The sequence below is a fragment of the Rhinolophus ferrumequinum genome, chromosome 10 (assembly GCF_004115265.2).
Source record: "Rhinolophus ferrumequinum isolate MPI-CBG mRhiFer1 chromosome 10, mRhiFer1_v1.p, whole genome shotgun sequence".
Classification (NCBI taxonomy): domain Eukaryota; kingdom Metazoa; phylum Chordata; class Mammalia; order Chiroptera; family Rhinolophidae; genus Rhinolophus; species Rhinolophus ferrumequinum.
The window spans coordinates 22,481,664-22,502,688 of NC_046293.1; the positions used below are offsets into that span (position 1 = coordinate 22,481,664).

Consider the following 21,025-nt stretch of genomic DNA (forward strand, 5'->3'; position numbering starts at 1 on the left):
CAGCATTATGTTAGCTATACTTAGTGATGAGCCCTTTTTATAATCTAAAGAGGCTTAGTAATTTACCCTAGACCACCCCATCTAGTCCCACTAACTTGCTACCATTTATCAGACTCCAGAGTCGGTGGTCTCAACCACTTACACCTAACCCTAACCTGAGACAACCTGTTAATGGAAAGTTTACACCTTTGTATATCAATTATATTTCCATAATTATAAGTAACTACATCAACAAAATTTTTTTCTTTATAATTCCTTTTCTAGTTGAAAAATTCAGAGTTATCTTTTATGTTGGTATAGTATATTTTAATCATGTCATTCCGTGTGGAAAGGTTCTAAGCTGTTCAAAGACAAATATCATGATACAACTGATGACTGCTGCAATAATTTGATGTGTTCCATATGAAAAATAAGGGCTTACTGGATGAGATGCATTAAAAAATACTCACGTATTTGTGTGTCTAACAGTTTGTTTACTTTGAAATTATGGAACAAATTAAAATGTGTCTTTGCTTATAACATTGAAATTTTTACCTATATGTTAAGAAAATTACAAATAGTTTAATTCCTATATGCATAATAATAGTTCAAAGTTGTAGAATAACTAATGAAAAAGAAAGCAAAAAGTAAGACTGAATGTTTTTTTAATTTTTTACATGAAAGCATATTTGAGTAATAACAAATTATTATTTCTTTAGCTCTTAACAGATAATTCTTCCCCAGACCAAGGACCAAATAAAATTTTTGATCTTTGTGTAGTATGTGGAGACAAAGCATCAGGTAACATTAAAAATAACCTATGTGTGTTGTGTTGTTAAAATAACTACCAGACTATCGTGTTTCTTCTACTGAAAGTAAAAAGAAAAATGAGCATATGGTTTTTATGGTTCATATTTGTAGCCTGTCAAATTTAACTGACTTTTCTCCAAAGCCTTTTATTCACATAGATTTTTCACTTCAGTGTACTTTAACTTGATCCTTGCAGTGACATAAAATGTATACTTCAAAGAATTATAAAAGATAGTTCGTCTTTTGAAAGTAAACTGAACTTGTGAAAATTTTTGTGAGTGTGACACAAGTTTTGTCTAAAGGAATTGCTTAAAAATGAGTTGCGATCCTTAATAATATATAACATTAAGTTGTAAACTTACTTACTGAGCCCTGTTCTAATTCTAGGAATACAGTGTCTTAAATTACTGAGGTGGAAAAAGCTCTGGTAACCTTTTTTTAATGCTTTGCATACCTGAGCAGGCATTTCTCCAAACCTATTACTAGTACTCAGGGTTATGTCATTTTTAATTCTGGCCATTGTTAGTTAACTTCATGTCAGAAATACAAATCTATGTTCACAAGTGCCAGTGGGATATAGTTTAAAGGCCAAGTTTGTTTTCTTTAATTTTTTCCATAGCCTAATTACAAAAATCTCCACTAGAGTTTTTCCCGTAATTGATGTTGTGCCAAAGAAATGGTTTGTGAAATGATAGGTTAATCAAAGTGCAGCAGATTTCTCCAGAGATTTAAAAAGTGGAACCCACAGTGAGGCAGGATTATGACAGTTCAAATATTAACTGACATTATTGCCTTATTTTGGAGCACATATTTCTATAGTACAGAATTGTAATTTGTAAGTGATCTCAGAACTGAAAATAGTTATTAAGTTAAATCAAAGGGTTGTGGTGATTTTGTTCTTCTCTTTTCCAAGTTTTCCATACCATTGTTATGGTTACTTTACAAAATTAAAAAACTCATATTGTTCAATAATGTTTTATCAGAGAATATGGTTGTTTCATTCTCTGTTTAGTTACTCCTGAAAATTTTTTTCAGGTCATAAACTTAGAATCTCAATTTCATCTCATATATTGTTTAAAGAGAAGAAATACGCTTATTTCATTTCTGTTCTAAAATGTGACTTTTGTGTTTTCCTAAACATTTTGTCTCTAGGGCGTCATTATGGAGCAGTAACTTGTGAAGGCTGCAAAGGATTTTTTAAAAGAAGTATCCGAAAAAATTTAGTTTACTCATGTCGAGGATCAAAGGACTGTATTATCAATAAACATCATCGAAATCGCTGTCAATACTGCAGGTTACAGAGATGTATTGCCTTTGGAATGAAGCAAGACTGTATGTATTAGCTTTAAAGGAGCAAATACTTTTAAGGATTCAGGCAAACTCTAGAAGTATGTTAAAATTAACACATTAAAATGTCAAATATATATGCTTTTTAATTTACAGTTTTCCAACTATAAATATAGAAATATGTGCATATGTATGTGTTTTTTATTCACTCAACAAGTATTTATTGAGTGCCTATATGCAACTTGTGTATTTGTAGTTTGAACATGGTAAAAATAAAAAAAACACAACTAACTAAAAAACAGTTTAGTTTTCGATTAATGACAAGAGCTAATATTGATTGAGCTCTCACTATGCCTAACTCTGTGTATAGCATATGATTAACTTTCTTATTCTCACAGCAAAATTCTATGCAGTAGATACTGCTGGGACCCATTTTACATTTGAGTAAACAGATTTAGTAACTTGTCTAAGGTCACACAACTAATAAGTGGCAAAACTTGGATTTGAATCTTGGCAGCTTTTTCCCTCAGAAAATGTACATTTAACAACTATACTGTACTATCTCCTAAGTATCATGAAACAAAATTTCAATAAAATAAGTGAAATATATTACCTATATTTTATAAATGAAGACTAAAACAGTTGAATTACTTCTCAAAAATCCCCCTGCCCTTAAATAAAAAAAAAAAAATCTAACGTTGGTCTTTTTGTGTCTCTCTATTAGTATTGTTTTCAAATGGTTAAATATTATTTCTTTTTTTATATAACTCTCATGTAGTTAGGTAAGAGACTCCTAACTTCAGTTTTTCTTTCTTGACAGTGAGCTTTTAAAAAATAAGAGTATCCCTACATTTCAACCACAGCTCAGGCAGGGAGGAAAAGAGAATGAGAGATGCACAATGGCTAGTTTTATTATTTACTGTTACAGTTTACTAAAGCAACTTTGTTGAACTTACAAATAATTTCTAAAGATTGAGGATTATCTTTGGAGTTCTGTTATGGTAACCATGTCTCCCATTAGCACCACTGCTGACCTAGAGCTTACATTTATAATTGCCTATAAATTCTACATTGTGATGTAATAGTCTAATGCATTTTTTTTGTAGCTGTTCAGTGTGAAAGAAAACCCATTGAAGTATCACGAGAAAAATCTTCCAACTGTGCCGCTTCAACAGAAAAAATCTATATTCGAAAAGATCTTCGAAGCCCATTAGCTGCAACTCCAACTTTTGTAACAGAGAATGAAACTGCAAGGTATAGTAAAAACAACAAACAAAACATCTGTTAAGTAGCTGTTCATGTGTTTTTCTTCCCGAATGAAACTAAGGCTAAAATTTGTTCTTATTTGTTACAGGTCAGCAGGACTGTTAGATTCAGGAATGTTTGTGAATATTCATCAGTCTGGAATAAAAACTGAGTCAGCTGTGCTGATGGCACCAGATAAGGTGTGTTTAGTGCAATTATTCTAAAGTTTAAATATTTTTAAGCTTTTAAAATGGTTTTATCTTCTCCATCAATTTGATCAATTGATTTGGTCCTAAATATTCCTTATTACAAGTTCTTTTTTATTAAACATAAATTATCAACTGGTAGTGTGAAATGACAAAACTAAAACAATTAGAAATGAGTTTGATGTCCTTTATTCAAGGGAAAAGAGCCCGTGGATTGGGGGAGTACAGCGCCTCACAAGCAGGGGAGCACTTTTCCTGAGGGATTTTGGGCAAGAGCGAGTTTTATGGAGCATTAGAAGCAGCAGCTGATGAAACGGCCTGATTGGCTGCAAAGTTAGGGATTTCCTTGTCAAGCTGGCAGGTTCGGTTTTCCTAGGGTAAGGTAAGCTAGCTACAAATGAGTTGGAGGATTGCGGTTGGTGTATGTTGAGCTTCCTTGATAGGTGCTTCCTATAAATACAGGCTGACTTAGGTTCAGTTTTGTGACATGGGTGGGGCTACTCTGGTGGCCTCCATTTTGTGGATCCCAGTGCTATAGGAATTAACTTTATCATTAGATATGTTTATTATTCCACTAGGACAATTATAGCTTCAAGGTGAAAGTGACAAGCATTTAAAAGTCTTCCAGGTTTCTTGCATCTTGAAATCAAAGTTCTCATAAATCGATATTTCTATATAATATGTGAAAACTTTTGAATAGTCCTTTTATGTTCCCCTATAGATTTCATAGTACTAAATACTTAAAATATTTCAGATGGAGAGAAATTCCTTACACACCTGACTCAAAACATTGACTTAAGAGTAGGAATAGAATTGCAAGAGCTCTTATTATGTATCCAGGTTATCTGGGTTCTCTTAGAGATTTGGAGCAGCTCTTTATTGAGCAAGGGGTCTAAACGGAAAAAAGGTTTGTTGATTTAGATTGCGCATATATAGTTTCTGTAGTCTTCAAAAACCCCTTATGAGTACTAAAAGCAAAAATTTCACCTGAAGATTCGTTGAAAACAGAATTTTAGGGAGCCTATGACTATTGTTTCTCTCAACCTGTAATGTGAACTGGTTTTATATGCCCCGTGACATTATTCATCCTATTCATGGTCACATTTGTTACATATTTGTTTCTTGACACTAAGGCACTCTTCATACTTGTGCTTTGGAGTCAAATTTCAGCTGCTCCTTACTAGCTGTGTGTACTATTCAGCAAGTTATTTGACCACTCAGTAGTTTGGTTTCCTTCCTCATCTGTAAAATAGGGATAATGAGAGGTTGGGTTTTAGCATGTGCTACTGTGAGGAGATTTGGCCTATTAACCATATATTTTGGAATTAAAAGATTTCACTTAGCCTTGCCTATGTGTTTTAAGGTTGCATTTCTTGTTACAATTTCATTGACGTTATTAACTCCCTTAAGAAAGGAAGAGAGCTAAGTTTTGTTGAGAAATTACTATTTGTCCAGACACTGTGCATTTCTGTATATCTTTCTATTAAATTGTAATAACAACTATGTGTGGTAAGTTTCTGACAAATGGTCCCAAAACCGTCAAGTCACAGTAAGAGGTCTTTCCACGTGCCTAAAAGTTCTGTGGCAAAACTTAAAAATCCAGTTGCATAGACATGTTATGAAAACAAAGAGAATATATTACGTTGGTGCAAAGGTAATTGTGGTTTTTGCAATTATTTTTAACCTTTTAAACTGAAGTTACTTTTGCACCAATCTAATATGTGTTTAAGTTTCCGTTGAAAATTAAAACATGTAAAAACGTTAACTTTTACTCATATATCAGAAGGCTGAAGAGTGAGTGGTAAGGAGTGTGCGCTTTCCTGCCAGACCTAACTTCCCATCCTGCTTTCCCTATTTATTGGGGAGTGATGACAGATAATTCTTGTCAGTAATAAAGAGATGATGATTGCTATTTCACAAGGTTTTTGTGAGGATTAAATAAAATACATATATATGTAGTAATCATGTAAGAACTCAGTAACTGGTGGGTTACTCAATAAATGATTCTGGAACACATTATTTTGGGAGCGCACAAAAATTGTTTCATTCTCCCTATTCACCAAAATTAATTTCATACAAACTAAAGACTTGACATAACAAATGAAACCTCAAGGAAGCATAATGTATTCTCTTAGGATTGAGAACACTAAAAACAAAAATCATAAAGGAAGAATCAAAACCACCATTAAGGGATCCTGCCGATAAACCATAAAAGGCAACTGAAGGTTTTTCATTAGGTTAGGATGGGATAATATGAGCATTTAAAAAAGGGATGACTAATGGATTGAAACACATCAAATATACAAAAATCTATTAACTTAAAATGAGTTCTGATAGTCAGAATTCATCTGTCACCATTAGAGGTTGCTAGGGCATTGACTCATTGCTCTGAAAATTGATAAATAAAAGGAAGAAGAATCACGTATCTGCTTTTCCTGTATAAATTATATTTCTGGGTAGTCAAGAGTTAAGGAAAGTTCTTTTTCATGAAAGAATTGTAAATTAATTAATGCATAAATAATTTACAAATACATTATTAAAAATAAAAGCTGAAGACAAGTGGGAAAATATACAATGTGTAATAAAAGCCCAGTATTTTAAATCTGTAGAGATTTTTCTTTTCCTTTCTTTTCCTGAAAAAGTTATTACGTACATTGGGGATGGGGCCCAGTCCTTCTTGGCTGCTGCCTTCCTCGTGGCTGCAAGGACATTGCTCAGCTCCTGTCTTCCTCTTGGCACTGATGTGTGTCCCCGCCCTTTTCTTGGTGAGCTTCAGGGCCGGCTTTGACTTAGAGACCTTGAGCAGCCCCATGGTGCATGCGCATGGGGCAAAGCTTCACACCTCTTGGGTTACATCCCTCAGGAAGTTGGTGTGCTTGGTGAGGCCCCCAAGGCGGCGGCTATGCCTCGGCTTGCTCATGTTCTTGGTCACCTTGTGGCCCTTGTTGAGGCCCAAGGCCATGGGGTAGCCGTGGCTGCTGCTCCTCAGTGGTGTCGCGGCGCAAGGAGTAAAGAGGTATTTTGAAGTACACGTTTCCTGATATATAGCACTTTTGACACAGTGGCTGGTAAAAGTTGGCATCCTATGAAGTTTGTTCAATGATACATTTACTTTTTTTCCCACTTTTCACTAATAATTATTCTATATAACTATAATTCATATGATGTGTTTTAGAAATTATCATAACATATTATCAGAAATGTAATGCTGAAAAAAGATCATCCAATATCCTTTTACAGAGGAAAGGCTGTGACATGGATAAATGAACCATTAAGTGCCATTTTTGATTTAAAGTAACTTGTACAAACATTTCCTAAGAAAGATACCTGATGTTTTTAAATGTATATTTTCCTCAAGAAGTTTCTAAATGCTCAGAGCTCTTTGATTTTACCTTCTAGGATTCATCTTAATTAGAGTACTTTTCTTTTGGCATTTCATAATCTAGAACTGGATATTTCGGATTTTAAAGTTTACTGATAGCAACTTGCAGAATTTTAACACTTTTTTTTTTTTTTTAAAGGCTGAATCATGTCAGGGAGATTTAAGTACATTGGCCAGTGTGGTTACATCATTAGCAAATCTTGGAAAAACTAAAGATCTTTCTCAAAATAGTAATGAAATATCCGTGATTGAAAACTTAAGCAATGGTGATACCTCTTTGTGTGAATTTAATCAAGAAATGCAGACCAATGGTGATGTTTCAAGGTAAGGTCTGTTTTGATCTTAAGTATCCTTTAACTTAAGTGTCTTTTAGTATTAAAATATTTTTATGTTAAATACTATTAACAGAAGTTTGAGAAAACAAGTGTTTCTATTAGACTTAGAAAATTTAAGGCATAAGTTTTAACTGAAAAACTGCATTCGATGTAAAACGTTGTGTCACATTCTAAATAATGAGCAATAAGTGAATATTACAAGTTAGAAATGTAGTCATAAAATTCAAGAATTTGTTTTTCCCACTAAAAATGATAATTTGGGTCTGAAATTTCAGATATTTTTGTTGCCAAATTTTATCTTCTGTGTATTTAGAGTTAAATGTTTGTCTAATTAGGCAGTCATGTTCATTTTCCCCACCAATTTTTAGTGATAAAATAGATTTAAAAGACTTAGTTGAATCAACTGTAATTTTAAATTATACTTCAGGAAACTCATGTCAGAATTCTATTTTTCATTCTCTCAATATTAATACTTAGGATGTAGAAACCAGATTTGTTCAGGCTTTTTTCACACTTTGTTGATCATCTAAAATATTGACAAAACTGCATTTAAGAGTCTCAGTAAGTACTTTGTTGAACGTGAGCATTTAAGAAACTCTAGAACGCATCTCGTTAAAAAAAGGGGGAGCTGTTTTGAATAATTATTTGCTAATATTAGTTAATTATTTGCCATCGTAATCACAAATACAGTTTAGATGTAGCTTTGTTGCCACCAATTTAAAAATATTCTCTGTATTTTTAAATAAAATTAAAACCTAACTTTGTGTTGTGTAGAATACAGTAAAGTCAACTTCTTTCCCTTGTTCTTTCTAAGTAACTGCTATATATAGAATAAATGGGCTGATATCTTGTAATACCGAATGTATAACTTGTAAACGTAATTTTCATACCAAAGTATAAGGATTTTTCTCTCCCTTAATTACCTAAGATGTTTTTTAAAGACTAGTTCTCTGGTAATACATTAATATAATAATACAGTTTTTCATACTATACATATGAAGTTTAATTTGTTGCTTTCGGGGAGAGTCAGAGATATCACTGAAATAGAGTGTTCAGTGATACACTGATGTTCTATTTTCTAAACAGTTTTTTAGGCCTAAATTTTAATTCCAGAATTTTATATAGCATTTTCATTTTATTGTGGAGATGGGCCAAGCTCACAGCTTCTGATGTCTCCTTATAGGGCATTTGATACTCTTGCAAAAGCATTGAATCCTGGAGAGAGCACAGCCTGTCAGAGCTCAGTAGAGGGCATGGAAGGAAGCGTACACCTAATTGCTGGAGACTCGAGCATAAATTACATCGAAAAAGAGGGGCCACTTCTCAGCGATTCACATGTAGCTTTCAGGGTATTTCCATATATATATTTTATAATTTTTATGTTGTATTATCCATTTTGATTTTAATTCTTCCTTTCAAAAATCAAAGTATATTTGTTGTGCTTTTAAGACAGAAATATCCCTGATAGAATTCAAAATGGCAGCTAAAACATATACATATGGCTACATAAAATAATGGCTTAATAAAGCATCCTGTTTATAAATCATAGTTATAATATCAATGGGTTTAAGTCTATGAAAGTCAGCTTTTAGAACATTTAGACATAATTTTTTTTAAACTTTTTAAGTATTGGCATTCATTATGTGTTGAATACACTTGTTTTGTTCAATGCCTAGCTGCTACTGTAAACCAGTATCTAAGACCCAGATATTCTGGTCTTACCATAGTAACTAAAGAAAACTCCATTTATTATGGGGTTGCCCCAGTTAGTTAGCTCTCAGAATTATTTTAAAAATGTAAAAATTATTGAATAAATTCATTTTAACTTTTGGTTTTCAACTTTTTATACTTTAACCACTTTGGAGAGAGTACATTTGTAATTTCTTTTTTGCTCCCATAAATACATTAACTTATAATGGAAACAATACATGTAGAAAACTAGAAACAATTCATATAGAATATTAGAAAATAACTTTCTAACATTTGATTGTCATTCAAATAATGTTTGGATCACAGCTGTTGATATGCTGTCCATGTGGCCCTAATTAAGACCCTGCTGTTTTGACCCCTCCATGTTAACCCTCTGTTTCTTTGCCAGCTCTGAGTACTGTTACCAAATCATATGAAAAGTGATTGGAAGTACATAGGACATTTCAGTTAGCAGTACATAGTCCTGGAATACCTGAGTGTAATTGCTCATAACTTTAGGTTATACATTTTCATAGGTTTCTTATTAAAATACACAGTTATCAAATAGATATGTGTGTTACTGGTAGAAATAATGAACACAAAATAAATATAACACTGGGCAAAACAGCATATAACAAAATTTGTATTTGCAAAATTTGACTTGGTAGAAAGCCACAAAGAAAACTCACAGTGACTTAAACAATAATTGCTGTGATTTGATAATCAATAAAACATACCAGTGAAACCAATCTTCATGTAAAATTTTACCAAAGATAACTTATATGGAAAAAATTAGAAACGTTTTATTTGTACTGTACAAGAAAACTTGATGAGGGCTATAAGAAAAGGTAAAGGGAATAATCAATGTCATCCTTAAAAACTATGGAAGGAACTATGGAGAAACGAGGAGCAAAGGGTGGAACAAAAGCAAAACTGATTTTTCCCATTGTTCTTTCTTATTCTAAATAAAAGACATTATTTTGTTTTCTTAGTTTTATTTTCCACCTTTGGGTTTAAATGGAAAGGAAGGGTAAAAGACAGGTATAGGAAGAGGGCTCATTGCAAGGAAAAAGGACTTTGGAATACTTCTGTAGAAAGTAGTGGTCCACCTTTTTTTATTGTTGATGTTGGTCCTCACAGTTTTTTAGTCTTTCAAATACTTGGTTTGGACAGGTGAATTTGGCAATTAGAACTTTTCATTTTTTCCATTCCATTTCAACGACTTCCCTTCCTGGTACTTTCCTGGTTAGTTCTTTCATTGAGGGTTTTTTTGTGTCATGAATTTTAACACGACATCTGTAATCAAAAGCTCAATCCTCTCTCAATTGCTGAGCTAAATAGCATTTTGTTTCTCTCTTGCATTTTTATGTGTGGTGTAGTTTGCAGCATGCTTTCACGTACATTCTTTTCATTTGAACCTCACCATAGTCTGTTGAGAAGGTTTGGATTGTTACTGTCATTTCATGAATGAGAAAAGAGATTTGGAGGTTTTCAGTGTCTTGTTCAAAGCAATCTAGACATTAAGGAGAAACAGTCTAATAATGCAACTTAACATTTTGATTCTGGAGAATCTAAGACAATAGAAATATGTAGTGTTTCTACTAAACTTCAGAGTTTCTGGTGTGATTTCATATACTTTGTCTCACTTGATTCTTACAATTTCCTTATACAAATAATCAAGGCAGATGGTATTTCCATTTAGAAACGTGTATGAGACAGAGAGGTAGGTGATTTCCAAAACTGTTCTTCTCTGATGTTTATCATCTCAGTATTAGAATCACAATCCTTCTTGTCACCATGTTTGATGTTCGGGAATCTTCATCATTCTCCCCACGCCTGACTGAATCCTAACCATTCCATTGTTTGCATTTCTCCCTTTCTCTTCATTTTCATTGCCATACTTCAAGCCTTTTAAAATTTGTTGAACTATTATAATATTATCTTTGTTTCTTGTCTATCTTCTCCATTTTGTTTGTGCACTGGTAACAGAATACTTGTTAAAAATCAAGCCAATTATGTTACTCTGCTGCCTAAAAGCCTTCAGTATCTTCCCATTGCCCATGTGAGATAAAGTCCATGACCGTTTAGGACCCTTCACATTCTGATCCAGTCACCCATCATTTCCCCAATACGCCATTCCCTTTTGCAGCTTCTATAGCTCATTCAGTTTCCATTTTATTCCTGTATTGAGACTACAGCACTTAGCTTAGTGGCTCACAATGAACTCTTAATAAATTGTTGCTGAATTAATGTGTGATCCAGGGCCACACAACTAATGACAAGTTGGGAGTACAATCCAGGTCTCAAGTCAAATGATTTTTAAAAAGTTTGAGCCTATTATCAGAATTATATACAGAAACTGCTAGAAAAATAATTGCAGACAATAACTTGTAAAATAGGTAGCCTAGTTTAGTTCATGTGAACACTTTTTTTAAAAAAAAACCCAATATATTAAATGTATATAATTTGAAAAATATGTGTAATTCAATTTATAATCCTAAAAGTCCATAGGTATTTGGGGGAAGCTTTAACATCTTCAGTAGAAGCTTACCTACTCTGTATAGGGAAAGAAATCTAATATAAAAGACTTGTTTCGTTAGCCAGCATTGGCTCTCTTGATTCATAATGCTACAGGTGTGTCTTGCCTAAAGAAAATTAAGTATGTAAAACATAAATTAGGACATTCCCGCTCTTTATAAAATACTAAACATGGTAGTCTTTTAAAGAATGAGTTCCTATATGTGGCAAATGATTTGAATTTTATGACTAAAACAACAAAGTTTTCAATGTTACCATCACTGTTTGTAAATCAAGGTGCATCTTTTAGCCCTTATCTCCAATTTTTACGTACTTTATTTTTTTAAACTGTTTAGCTAGCAAAGGGTATTTTTGTTGTTGTTTTGTATCTTACTTATTCATCCCCCCAAAGCTAGTAATCTTTGGTAATTCCCGTAATTTTTGCTCTGTTCACCTTGGGCAGTTCTGAAAAGGTCTGAGAGTTTCCAGTTTGCGTGTGTGTGTGTGTGTGTGTATATACACTTATGTGTAGAAATAGATGCATCCTAATTATTACACTTAAGATGTTTAATATCTGCTTACCTATAGTTCTCTTAAGAATTATCTTAAATAATAGTATTTTAATTTACTGCTCCAGTAAACGTTTCTCAAACATTTAAAAATTATCTTCTAATAAATGGAATTTCAACTGTTAATTGCCTTGTTGTTTTGTTACTTGGCACCGTTTATAAAGAGGTAAATCATTTGTGGCTAATATTGAACAAAGGCAGTTATTTTTATCTAACATTTCTGGAGAACTTTTGTATGATTTTGATGAAAACCTTTTGATCTGTTTGGCATCATAGACACCTTTGAGAATCTGATGAAAGCTATATATCCATTCCCCAAAAAAACACATATGGGTACATCACCTAGCCCACCCAAGGGGTAGCTACGGCTGTTAACTGTGTGGTGCATGTCCATTTTTCATATATATATTCTCTCTCACACAGAAATTGGATCATCTATATAATTTTTTTGCAGTTTTTTCCACGTAGGTGTCTCTGAGATGTTTTGTTAATGCCATTACATCTCAATTTATCTTGCTAATTTTAATACCTACCAGGTACTCTATAGCATGGATTATTCTTTTCCTTAGTGATGGAAATTTGGGTTATTGCCAGCATTTAATTTCTCTGTTAGGAGTAAATACTACAATGGAGATTTTTATATGTGCTTTTTTTGTGTGTGCAGGTATACAATATTTTTGTGGAATAGAGATTTAGAAGTATCGTTATTAGGTCACAGGGTATATTTTAAAGTTTTGATAGATACAGCCAAATTGCCCATCATTTTACCTACATTCAGTAGTATGTGAGTACTTGTTTCCCTGTATCGTCACCTACACTGGATATTATCGATCATTTCAATAATTTCTAAATAGGAAAATATAATTTCTTTTGGGTGAAATTACATTTCACTTATAGCAATAAAAGTTCTCTTTAACAAGATTTTCAAAAATGCTTTTAAAAGTGTTTGGATTTATTTTCAACAATGGTCATACATTTAAAATAACTACCTAAAGTCAGCAGTACAAACTGACAGCCTGTGAGTGTTACAGTCACAGACACGTTGCTGTTTTACCTGTAGATTAAACAGGGAGATTTGACACACAACCTGCTCTTGGAAAAACTGAAGGAGCAGGCAGTGCTGAGCCCAAATTCCCATATGTTCTCAGGGTGTAGAATTCAAGTCATAGCTGTGCCCTTTATCTGAGAATATGCACAGCCCAGATGGCACCAGCAGACATATTTCACTGATCCCTCTCCTCCCCCTGTAAGCATTTGAATTTGTTAATAGCCTAAATGAAAGGCACATTTCACATACAGTATTGCTTCTTAAACTGAATTTGTTGTATACCTTTGTGGATAAAGAAAGGGAGGAAAGGAAAAAACACATTGTTAAACCAAGACAGAAAGTAACTTTTAAAAGCACAACCGGATAATATCATGGTTGGTATTTATTAAGTAGGATTCTGCTTGTCTGAATATATTGCTTCGTTAGAAACTATAATCTACTCGTAGATTCTAAATCCTATTTTTAGCTGTAAAATCCAGTGACTTAGATTATTTCAAGATCTGCCTTTTGGTAAATGTATGAGACTTATTCGATAGGTTTACATTTAGCTTCTCCAAAGAAATGAATTTGAGCCGTCCATTGGAAGATAATTGACCTCCATCCCTGTTCACCTAGCTCACCATGCCTTCCCCTATGCCCGAGTACCTGAACGTCCACTACATTGGGGAGTCCGCCTCCAGGCTGCTGTTCTTATCGATGCACTGGGCACTTTCCATCCCTTCCTTCCAGGCTTTGGGGTAAGTGTTTTAAAGTCCTTACCTATGAATGTGATTTGTGTTTTTTTTTTTGTTTTGTTTTGTTTTTTTTTTTTATAGCACAGATGTACATTAAGCAAGCACTTTTGTTTGGGGAGAATCTGCATTAAAGGAAAAAAATGGTGTAATGTTAGAACTTTAAGTTTTGTCATTTATATTATAAATAATGGCAGCTCGTATTTTTCTGTGTATTTCTTTTTATGTGGAAAAGTTTCCAACTTTGATAAGTTGACTAGTGAACAATTTGAATGGGATGTATATGATGCTGAGAAATCACGGCCGGAACTTGTCGTAGGCCATCTTTGAGTGACTTAAAGACGGAGGATGTAGGGATGCCCGAGGGTGGTGGTTTTCCTCTCAGCACCGCAGTTTCAGAGTTCACCTCAAGCATTTTAACAAGGAGGTGAAGCTTGCAAAACAGGGAATATGTTTAAAAATAGAAGGAATTGTTTTCCAGTTGTGTGGTTGAAAAAAACAAAAAGGAAGAAAATGTAAACCTCATAGTACCACTGTGGTCATTTAGAAGTTTGGTCCTTCCACTGAATAGTACATCTGTATTCTGTTCTGAAGTAATCAGACGATAATGGACATGGTCTACTATAAGAAACCCAGGCTTTACCTAAAGTTTGCCAAATTTATTTAGATTACTTTAACTGGTATGAAGAGGCAGACACACCATGGAAAAAGTTAAGCCCTTGAAGTCAAATTCATAAAACCCTCTTGGAACCTAAGGTTTATAAGTTTAGTACCCATGGTTTCTTCTATGCAGTTTATTGTTTCAGGTCTTATGTTTAGGAACACACAATGTGATATATAGATGATGTATTACAGAATTGTACATCTGAAACCTATGTGACTTTACTAACAATTGTCACCCCAATAAACTTTAATTTAAAAAAAAAGAAAAAGTTAAGCCCGTAGTTAAAAAAGTATTATTTTAGTTACAGGACCCTACTCACCAACATGATTTCGTAAACAGTTCGCTTTCATATCCTACACATCTGTTACCCCATTTGCCAAGTAGGAATAACTGCCCGTCCTTTATCCTTAGAGAATATTTTGAATATAACTAAGAAGTATATCTGAATCATGACTTTAAAAGGCATATATAGAACCCCCTGTAATTTGGTTTATTAATCAGTGTTGGATATACCATGCATTAAATAATGTACTCGAGTAATACAATTATACAGACCAAAAGCCTGATTTATAATGGTTAACCTTTCAAACAGTTGTTGGCTCTTTCTCTCAAAATAACATTTAACTTTCAGAATGTCTCCAAAGAAAGTGTTTTTTATTAAGAAGAAATAAATGTAAATTTACACATTAGCAGTTTATTTATTTTAAAGCATTAAACATAGTTCCCTAAATTTGTAAATGGCATACTTAAGCCTTGAAAAGTAACCTGATGGTATTTTTTATAATAGGCCATCAATTACAGTAAAACAACAAAAGGAAGGATTGGGGAGGGAATAATTTGAACTCCTTGAATTATTTGTAACACCACTATTGATCTTCCGTACTTCTGTTAAATTAAATGTGATTATCCTGTGGAAATAGTCCAAAGGTTGAAGAAACCAAAAATAAAGCCTGAGGTTTCTGATTATAATTTAGTATAATTTTATAGTGGCAGCCACGTTTCCCTGTAGCCTGTATTGAAAACTGGTTTGAATGTAACAGCCACAGTATTCTTCGCAATTAGAAGTAACTATTAGCATAGTGTTCAAGGCCATTAACAGCTATGTAAGCTCTTATTTATTATCACTATCTAAATTATAGTTTGAATTAACCAAATGGATGAGAACTAAGTACTAATGATGGAAATTCTGTTACATGGTAAGAAAAGCTATTCTAAGTCTCCTAGAGACTGGCATTGGTTGCATTTTTATCTCTAGATACAAAACTTGAAAAAAAGCTTTAATTTTACAGAGAGCAATATAAATATTAATCATTTTCTAAAAATCGAGTTTGTTTTGATCACTTACTTTATTGAGGGGAACAATAGCTTAAAGAATCTTAAAGGGTGGTTAATACTGTTTGTATTTTACAAGACTTCTGTGTTTTACAAGGATGTTGCTTTTCTGTTTAAGATTTGTGGTTTCAATACTTATAGTAATTCAGTTGTTTTTCAGTTTACATAATTAGATAAGTGATGGCACAGTAGTATCGATGCCGTTGGGAGTGCGGGACACTTAGCATGATTTGGCTGGAGTAAAGGCAGCAGTTCTCTACCTAGGTTCTTACAACCAAAAGATACAAGCTGTATCACCGTTTGCTACAGGCGACTTTATTTATTGAATAATTTAAAAACACGTTCCATTAAATGTTAAGTCTGAAAGTTAAATCTTTTAAAACCCCATTGAAACAAAGTAATGTTTACTATAACTGTGGGTTCCAGCTCTGTTGCGGAATAACTATTTTTTCCCTAAGGGACATGGCTACATTTCAAACAGATGCTGCCAGGTAAAGTATGCCTTGGGTTTACTTGTGTAGAAGCCAAATGGTTAGGTCATCCCCAGATATAGATGACTTCAAAAGTCATATCCCTTTATCACAATAGTATAAACAATGATCTGATCTCTAATTATGAGTGCTACATGCATATTTTAATAAACATTAACAATATAGTATAGTAGTTAGAGAAAAGTGACTCTCCGTCAGGCCCTTAGAAAGACTTTTTCTAAAGACCTTACCTGAAAGCCGTTCCCCCTCCCCCATTTTCTAGTGCATTATCCTAGTTGTAGTAACGTGGAATTTTTATTATCTGAAACTAACTTAATGTATATACAACCATATGTATATGTGTAATATTTATATAAAATATTTGAAATGATACATTTATTATGTTTCCCTTCTGTTTCATGAAGGCAGACTTAATCCACCTTGTTTGTTGCTATTCCTCCCGTGCTTAGAACAGTGCCCGACTTAGATGTCATGGCCTGTTCACATAATTTATATCCTATACCTATTTCAGTTATTAATTATCTCATAATAACTGTAATAGGTATAGGATATAAAGTGTCTCTTCATTTTATATAGCTAAGCAGCCTAAGACTTGGGAAGCTTAGTTTGCCTAATTTCAAATCGATAATAAGGAGATGATCTAAGTTTTAAAACTTTGGTCTTTTGGTTCCTGTTTCAATATTTTTTCTACTTGCTCATGCTGCTGAGATGTCTTATTTAGAACTTCAGGAAAGGACTTTTGAGTTTTCCTATTTTCATTACTCCAAGTAAAATCCTTGGTATCTCATTTATTGGGATACTGATAGCTCATCTGAAACATAATTTAAAAAGAAACCATTTCTCCAAGGTTACTGGTTGCTTACCATCAAATAATTCTAATTGCCTTGTTTAAACAAGCATTTACCTACATTTAAAGCAAAAGCAAACTTGGGAAATATTTTTTAAATGTATGCTTTTATTTTCAATTTTTTAAAAACAATGTTTAAGCTATCTCTTTCCATGAAATGTGGGATTAATGCCCCAACTTCTGTAGTTTGAAACTGTTCTTAGAAACTGTCTGATTGATTAATGAGCTAGCTAATGTTTAAATTTCTAAGCCTTTCTCATCATCAATTGTCATCAGGTATATAAAACACAAGAATTGATCGAGTCCTTGCCCAGTTGGTCTTTCTAGAGTAATTGTACTTCAGTAGTATTTTGTTTTTAAATATATGAGTCAGATGTAAACTTTCTAAAATATATTTTAATAATATCTGATTTTTGTGTGTGTGTGTGTGTGTGTTTTAATAGGCAAGAAAACAGCATATCGTTGGTGAAAGCTTATTGGAATGAACTTTTTACTCTTGGTCTTGCCCAATGCTGGCAAGTAATGAATGTGGCAACTATATTAGCAACATTTGTCAATTGTCTTCACAGTAGCCTTCAACAAGGTAAAAAGCACTGTATTTCCTTTTCCAGAATATAAGAGGGGATGTCAGTTTTATAAAGTGTTATTATTAAAGTTAGATATCTGATGATAATGTCTTAGATACTAACATCCTTTTTACTTAGATAATATTTACATTTTTATAATTTCAGTGATCGCCCAAAAATATTTTTAAATGAGAGTACAACAAAATTAAAGCAAGTATATTTAAGTCTGGCTGTTCTATTTCTGACCAGGCCTTGTGAATTTTTGTACTTTTGTATAGGTACCAAGGAATCCAGGGTGAGCTTATGTAGAGGTTCAAATATTTTAAATATTTTTTAAAAGAGGATCAAATATTTTAAAATGTATTCTTCCAGCCAATTTTTAAACTAATTTTCCTCACTATAACCATTTGAATCCCAAAATAGGCTGATTTTTAAAAGTACTGAAGAGTCACAGAACTCCCTTTTTCCTTTTCTTGATGCCAGGGTAATTACAACTCTCATTCATTTGAGGAGACAGGTAGTCACTGATTTATAAATATTTAACTTTAGAATGGCATATGACTAAGAGGGTGCCCACTCCTCAAATAGAAAATGCCTTTTGAGTTCAGAAATAATTTATAGATTGGGAATTATGTTTTATTTCCTTACCTTATTCCGTTTCCCATTGTATTGTATCATTTTTAAATTATCTGCTTCCTCCTCTTTAGGGGCGGAGAAATCACCTTAAAATCTTATGAACAGTAGATCCATTAGAAAGCAGCACTACATTCCCATTTTATTTGTGGACTTCTATTCTTGATTCATTTCTTTTAACTTTGTGTTGCATTCTATAGCCTACCTTCACTAAAGCTATAGTTGACAAACCAGATGTGTTTTAAATGCAATAAATTTAAATGTTTATCATTAACGTTTATTTTACTCAATTTTTCTTTGGTCTTGGCAGTGTTTTTTGTGAAATATTTTTATTTTAGTACTGTTGGTAACATAAAAATCTAAATGATTTTGCTCAGTTTTAAAAATCAACATAATCTTAAATAAAAACCTGTTACCAAAATTTGAATCTTTTGTGCTTTGATTGGCCAGTTTTTCAGATGGTTGTCTTTATAGCTTATCTTCCTAAAGGTATATCTTGCAAGGAAACATTACACTTAGGGTTTTTTATGCTAAGAGCTTGTTTTGTTTTTTCTTGAATGAACAGCATCTGAAGATCATTAATTAGTTTCATCTATACTTGCAGAAATACTGAATTTTAAACATTTATAGGTTGGTTATATTTAACGCTGGAAATTAGTGCGATGGGAATATGTTTGATAAAAATAGTCATACATTTTAGCCAAAAACTTTTATTTGGTTTTTTGTTTATTTTTAATTAAAGATAAAATGTCGACAGAAAGAAGAAAATTATTGATGGAGCACATCTTCAAACTACAGGAGTTTTGTAACAGCATGGTTAAACTCTGCATTGATGGATATGAATATGCCTACCTGAAGGCTATAGTACTCTTCAGTCCAGGTATGTAAATATTGACTTCTTATTTAAAATATAATTTTTGAGGGCATGGAGAAATTGGAACCCTCATACATTGCTGATGGTAATATACGATGATGCAGTTAAAGTGGAAACAACCCAAGTAAATGTAATATACGCATACAGTGGAATATCATTCAGCCATAAAATGAAATTCTGATACATGCTACAACATGGATGAACCTTGGAAACAGTATGCTAAGTACCCTTTGACCTAACAATAGTAGGTTTTTTAATAAATATAAATATAGTATAGAATATAGTCTACAAATATTTCATTGGATTAAAAATGTCTTTTTAACTAAGCTGAGTCATTTCGTTTTTTATTCCTGTTAAAAGCAAAATGAGCAAAGTCTCTCCTACCACTTTTGTAATAGAGAAAGCTATTTTAGTAGAACCCATTGGTCTCATTTTTTTTATTATATGTTAGAATATGTGTATGAGATCAAATAGTTTTAAAGGTTTGAAGTGTAGTGCGTGGTATTTAGTAATAATTGTTGAAAGAGCCACACATAAGATGGGGCTTCATTTTTGACCGAAATGTTCTTCTCATCCCCTTCCACCTCCTCTCTACTAGGTGCCTTATTACTGTGTTTCCCCAAAAATAAGATCTAGCTGGATGATCAGCCTGAATGTGTCTTTTGTAGCAAAAATTAATAAAAGACCCAGTATTAGATTAGATTAGATTATGTTTATTACATTATGTGATACATGATATTATATGATATAAGACCGGGTCTTATTTTACTATAACACCCGGTCTTAATAAGACCCGGTCTTATGTTAACTTTTGCTCCAAAAGACACATTAGAGCTGATTGTCCGGCTAGGTCTTAGGCTAGGTCTTATTTTGGGGGAAACACAATAAGTGAACATTTAGAAGCAGGGTAACATTGTATTCTTTAATGTTTCAGATCATCCAGGCCTAGAAAACATGGAACAGATTGAGAAATTTCAGGAAAAGGCTTATGTGGAATTTCAAGATTATATAACCAAAACATACCCAGATGACACCTACAGGTATCTAGAAGTTAAATACTGTTTAATTAAATTCATCTTAAAATTTTCTTGTGAATCTATTATTATTTTCCATTCCAAGAGTAATTAAATATTCTAGTCAACCTTGACCTTTCAAATAACTAATGCTATTAAAAGCAGTATACATTGTTACATGTCCTTTACATGTAATATTTCATTCAGTTCTTACATTTTATATAGAGGCGACTTTAGCACAGAGAGGTTAAGTAATTTGCCCACGGTCACACAGGAAATGGCAGGGCCTGACTGTGAACATAGTCTGACTATAACACCCAAACTCTTTTATTTTCTGACTATAGTCTGACTATAACACCCAAACTCTTTTATTTTCTTCAGATGAAATGATGAATTTTATTAATAAAGGGGAGGGGAGAATGACTGAACAAACAAATACCATTAGGCTATTTTTATAATTAATTTTGAAATTTGGTTTATATTTCTACCAAGGTATTTCTTACTAACGTCTTTTGAAAAAGAAAAAAATTGTAAGAGCAATTCAATATTTGAAGAGGGACAGTATCATAGTGAAGCACATGGCCGTCAGAGCCAGAGTACCTAGGTTGGATTCCTGACCATACCTTTACTAGATGTATGACCTTGGGCAAGTTATTTAACATCTGTTTCAGTTTCTTTACTGTAAAAGGGAAATAATAGTATCCACATTTTACAATTAGTTTAACAACTAAATCAGTTAATGTATGTAAAGAGCTTATAACAGTGTCCTTTATATAGTAAGAGTTATATAAATGTGTTTACTAACAT

At 32.9% G+C, this 21,025-nt stretch overlaps 1 protein-coding gene and 1 pseudogene across 5 annotated transcripts in view; one reads left to right on the plus strand and one right to left on the minus strand.

Moving 5' to 3' along the window:
- Positions 1-21,025, plus strand: part of NR2C1 (nuclear receptor subfamily 2 group C member 1) — a 39,928-nt gene that overhangs the window by 15,979 nt on the left and 2,924 nt on the right. For all 5 annotated transcript variants that reach the window (XM_033116570.1, XM_033116571.1, XM_033116569.1 and 2 more), the window contains 10 exons: positions 699-780; positions 1,942-2,121; positions 3,183-3,330; positions 3,431-3,521; positions 7,049-7,233; positions 8,428-8,593; positions 13,683-13,804; positions 17,576-17,715; positions 19,074-19,211; positions 20,140-20,245. In XM_033116570.1, coding sequence (XP_032972461.1) covers positions 699-780; positions 1,942-2,121; positions 3,183-3,330; positions 3,431-3,521; positions 7,049-7,233; positions 8,428-8,593; positions 13,683-13,804; positions 17,576-17,715; positions 19,074-19,211; positions 20,140-20,245 — 1,358 coding nt within the window. The remainder of the gene's footprint in view (positions 1-698; positions 781-1,941; positions 2,122-3,182; positions 3,331-3,430; positions 3,522-7,048; positions 7,234-8,427; positions 8,594-13,682; positions 13,805-17,575; positions 17,716-19,073; positions 19,212-20,139; positions 20,246-21,025) is intronic.
- On the minus strand, positions 3,532-7,013 carry LOC117028232 (60S ribosomal protein L36-like; annotated as a pseudogene).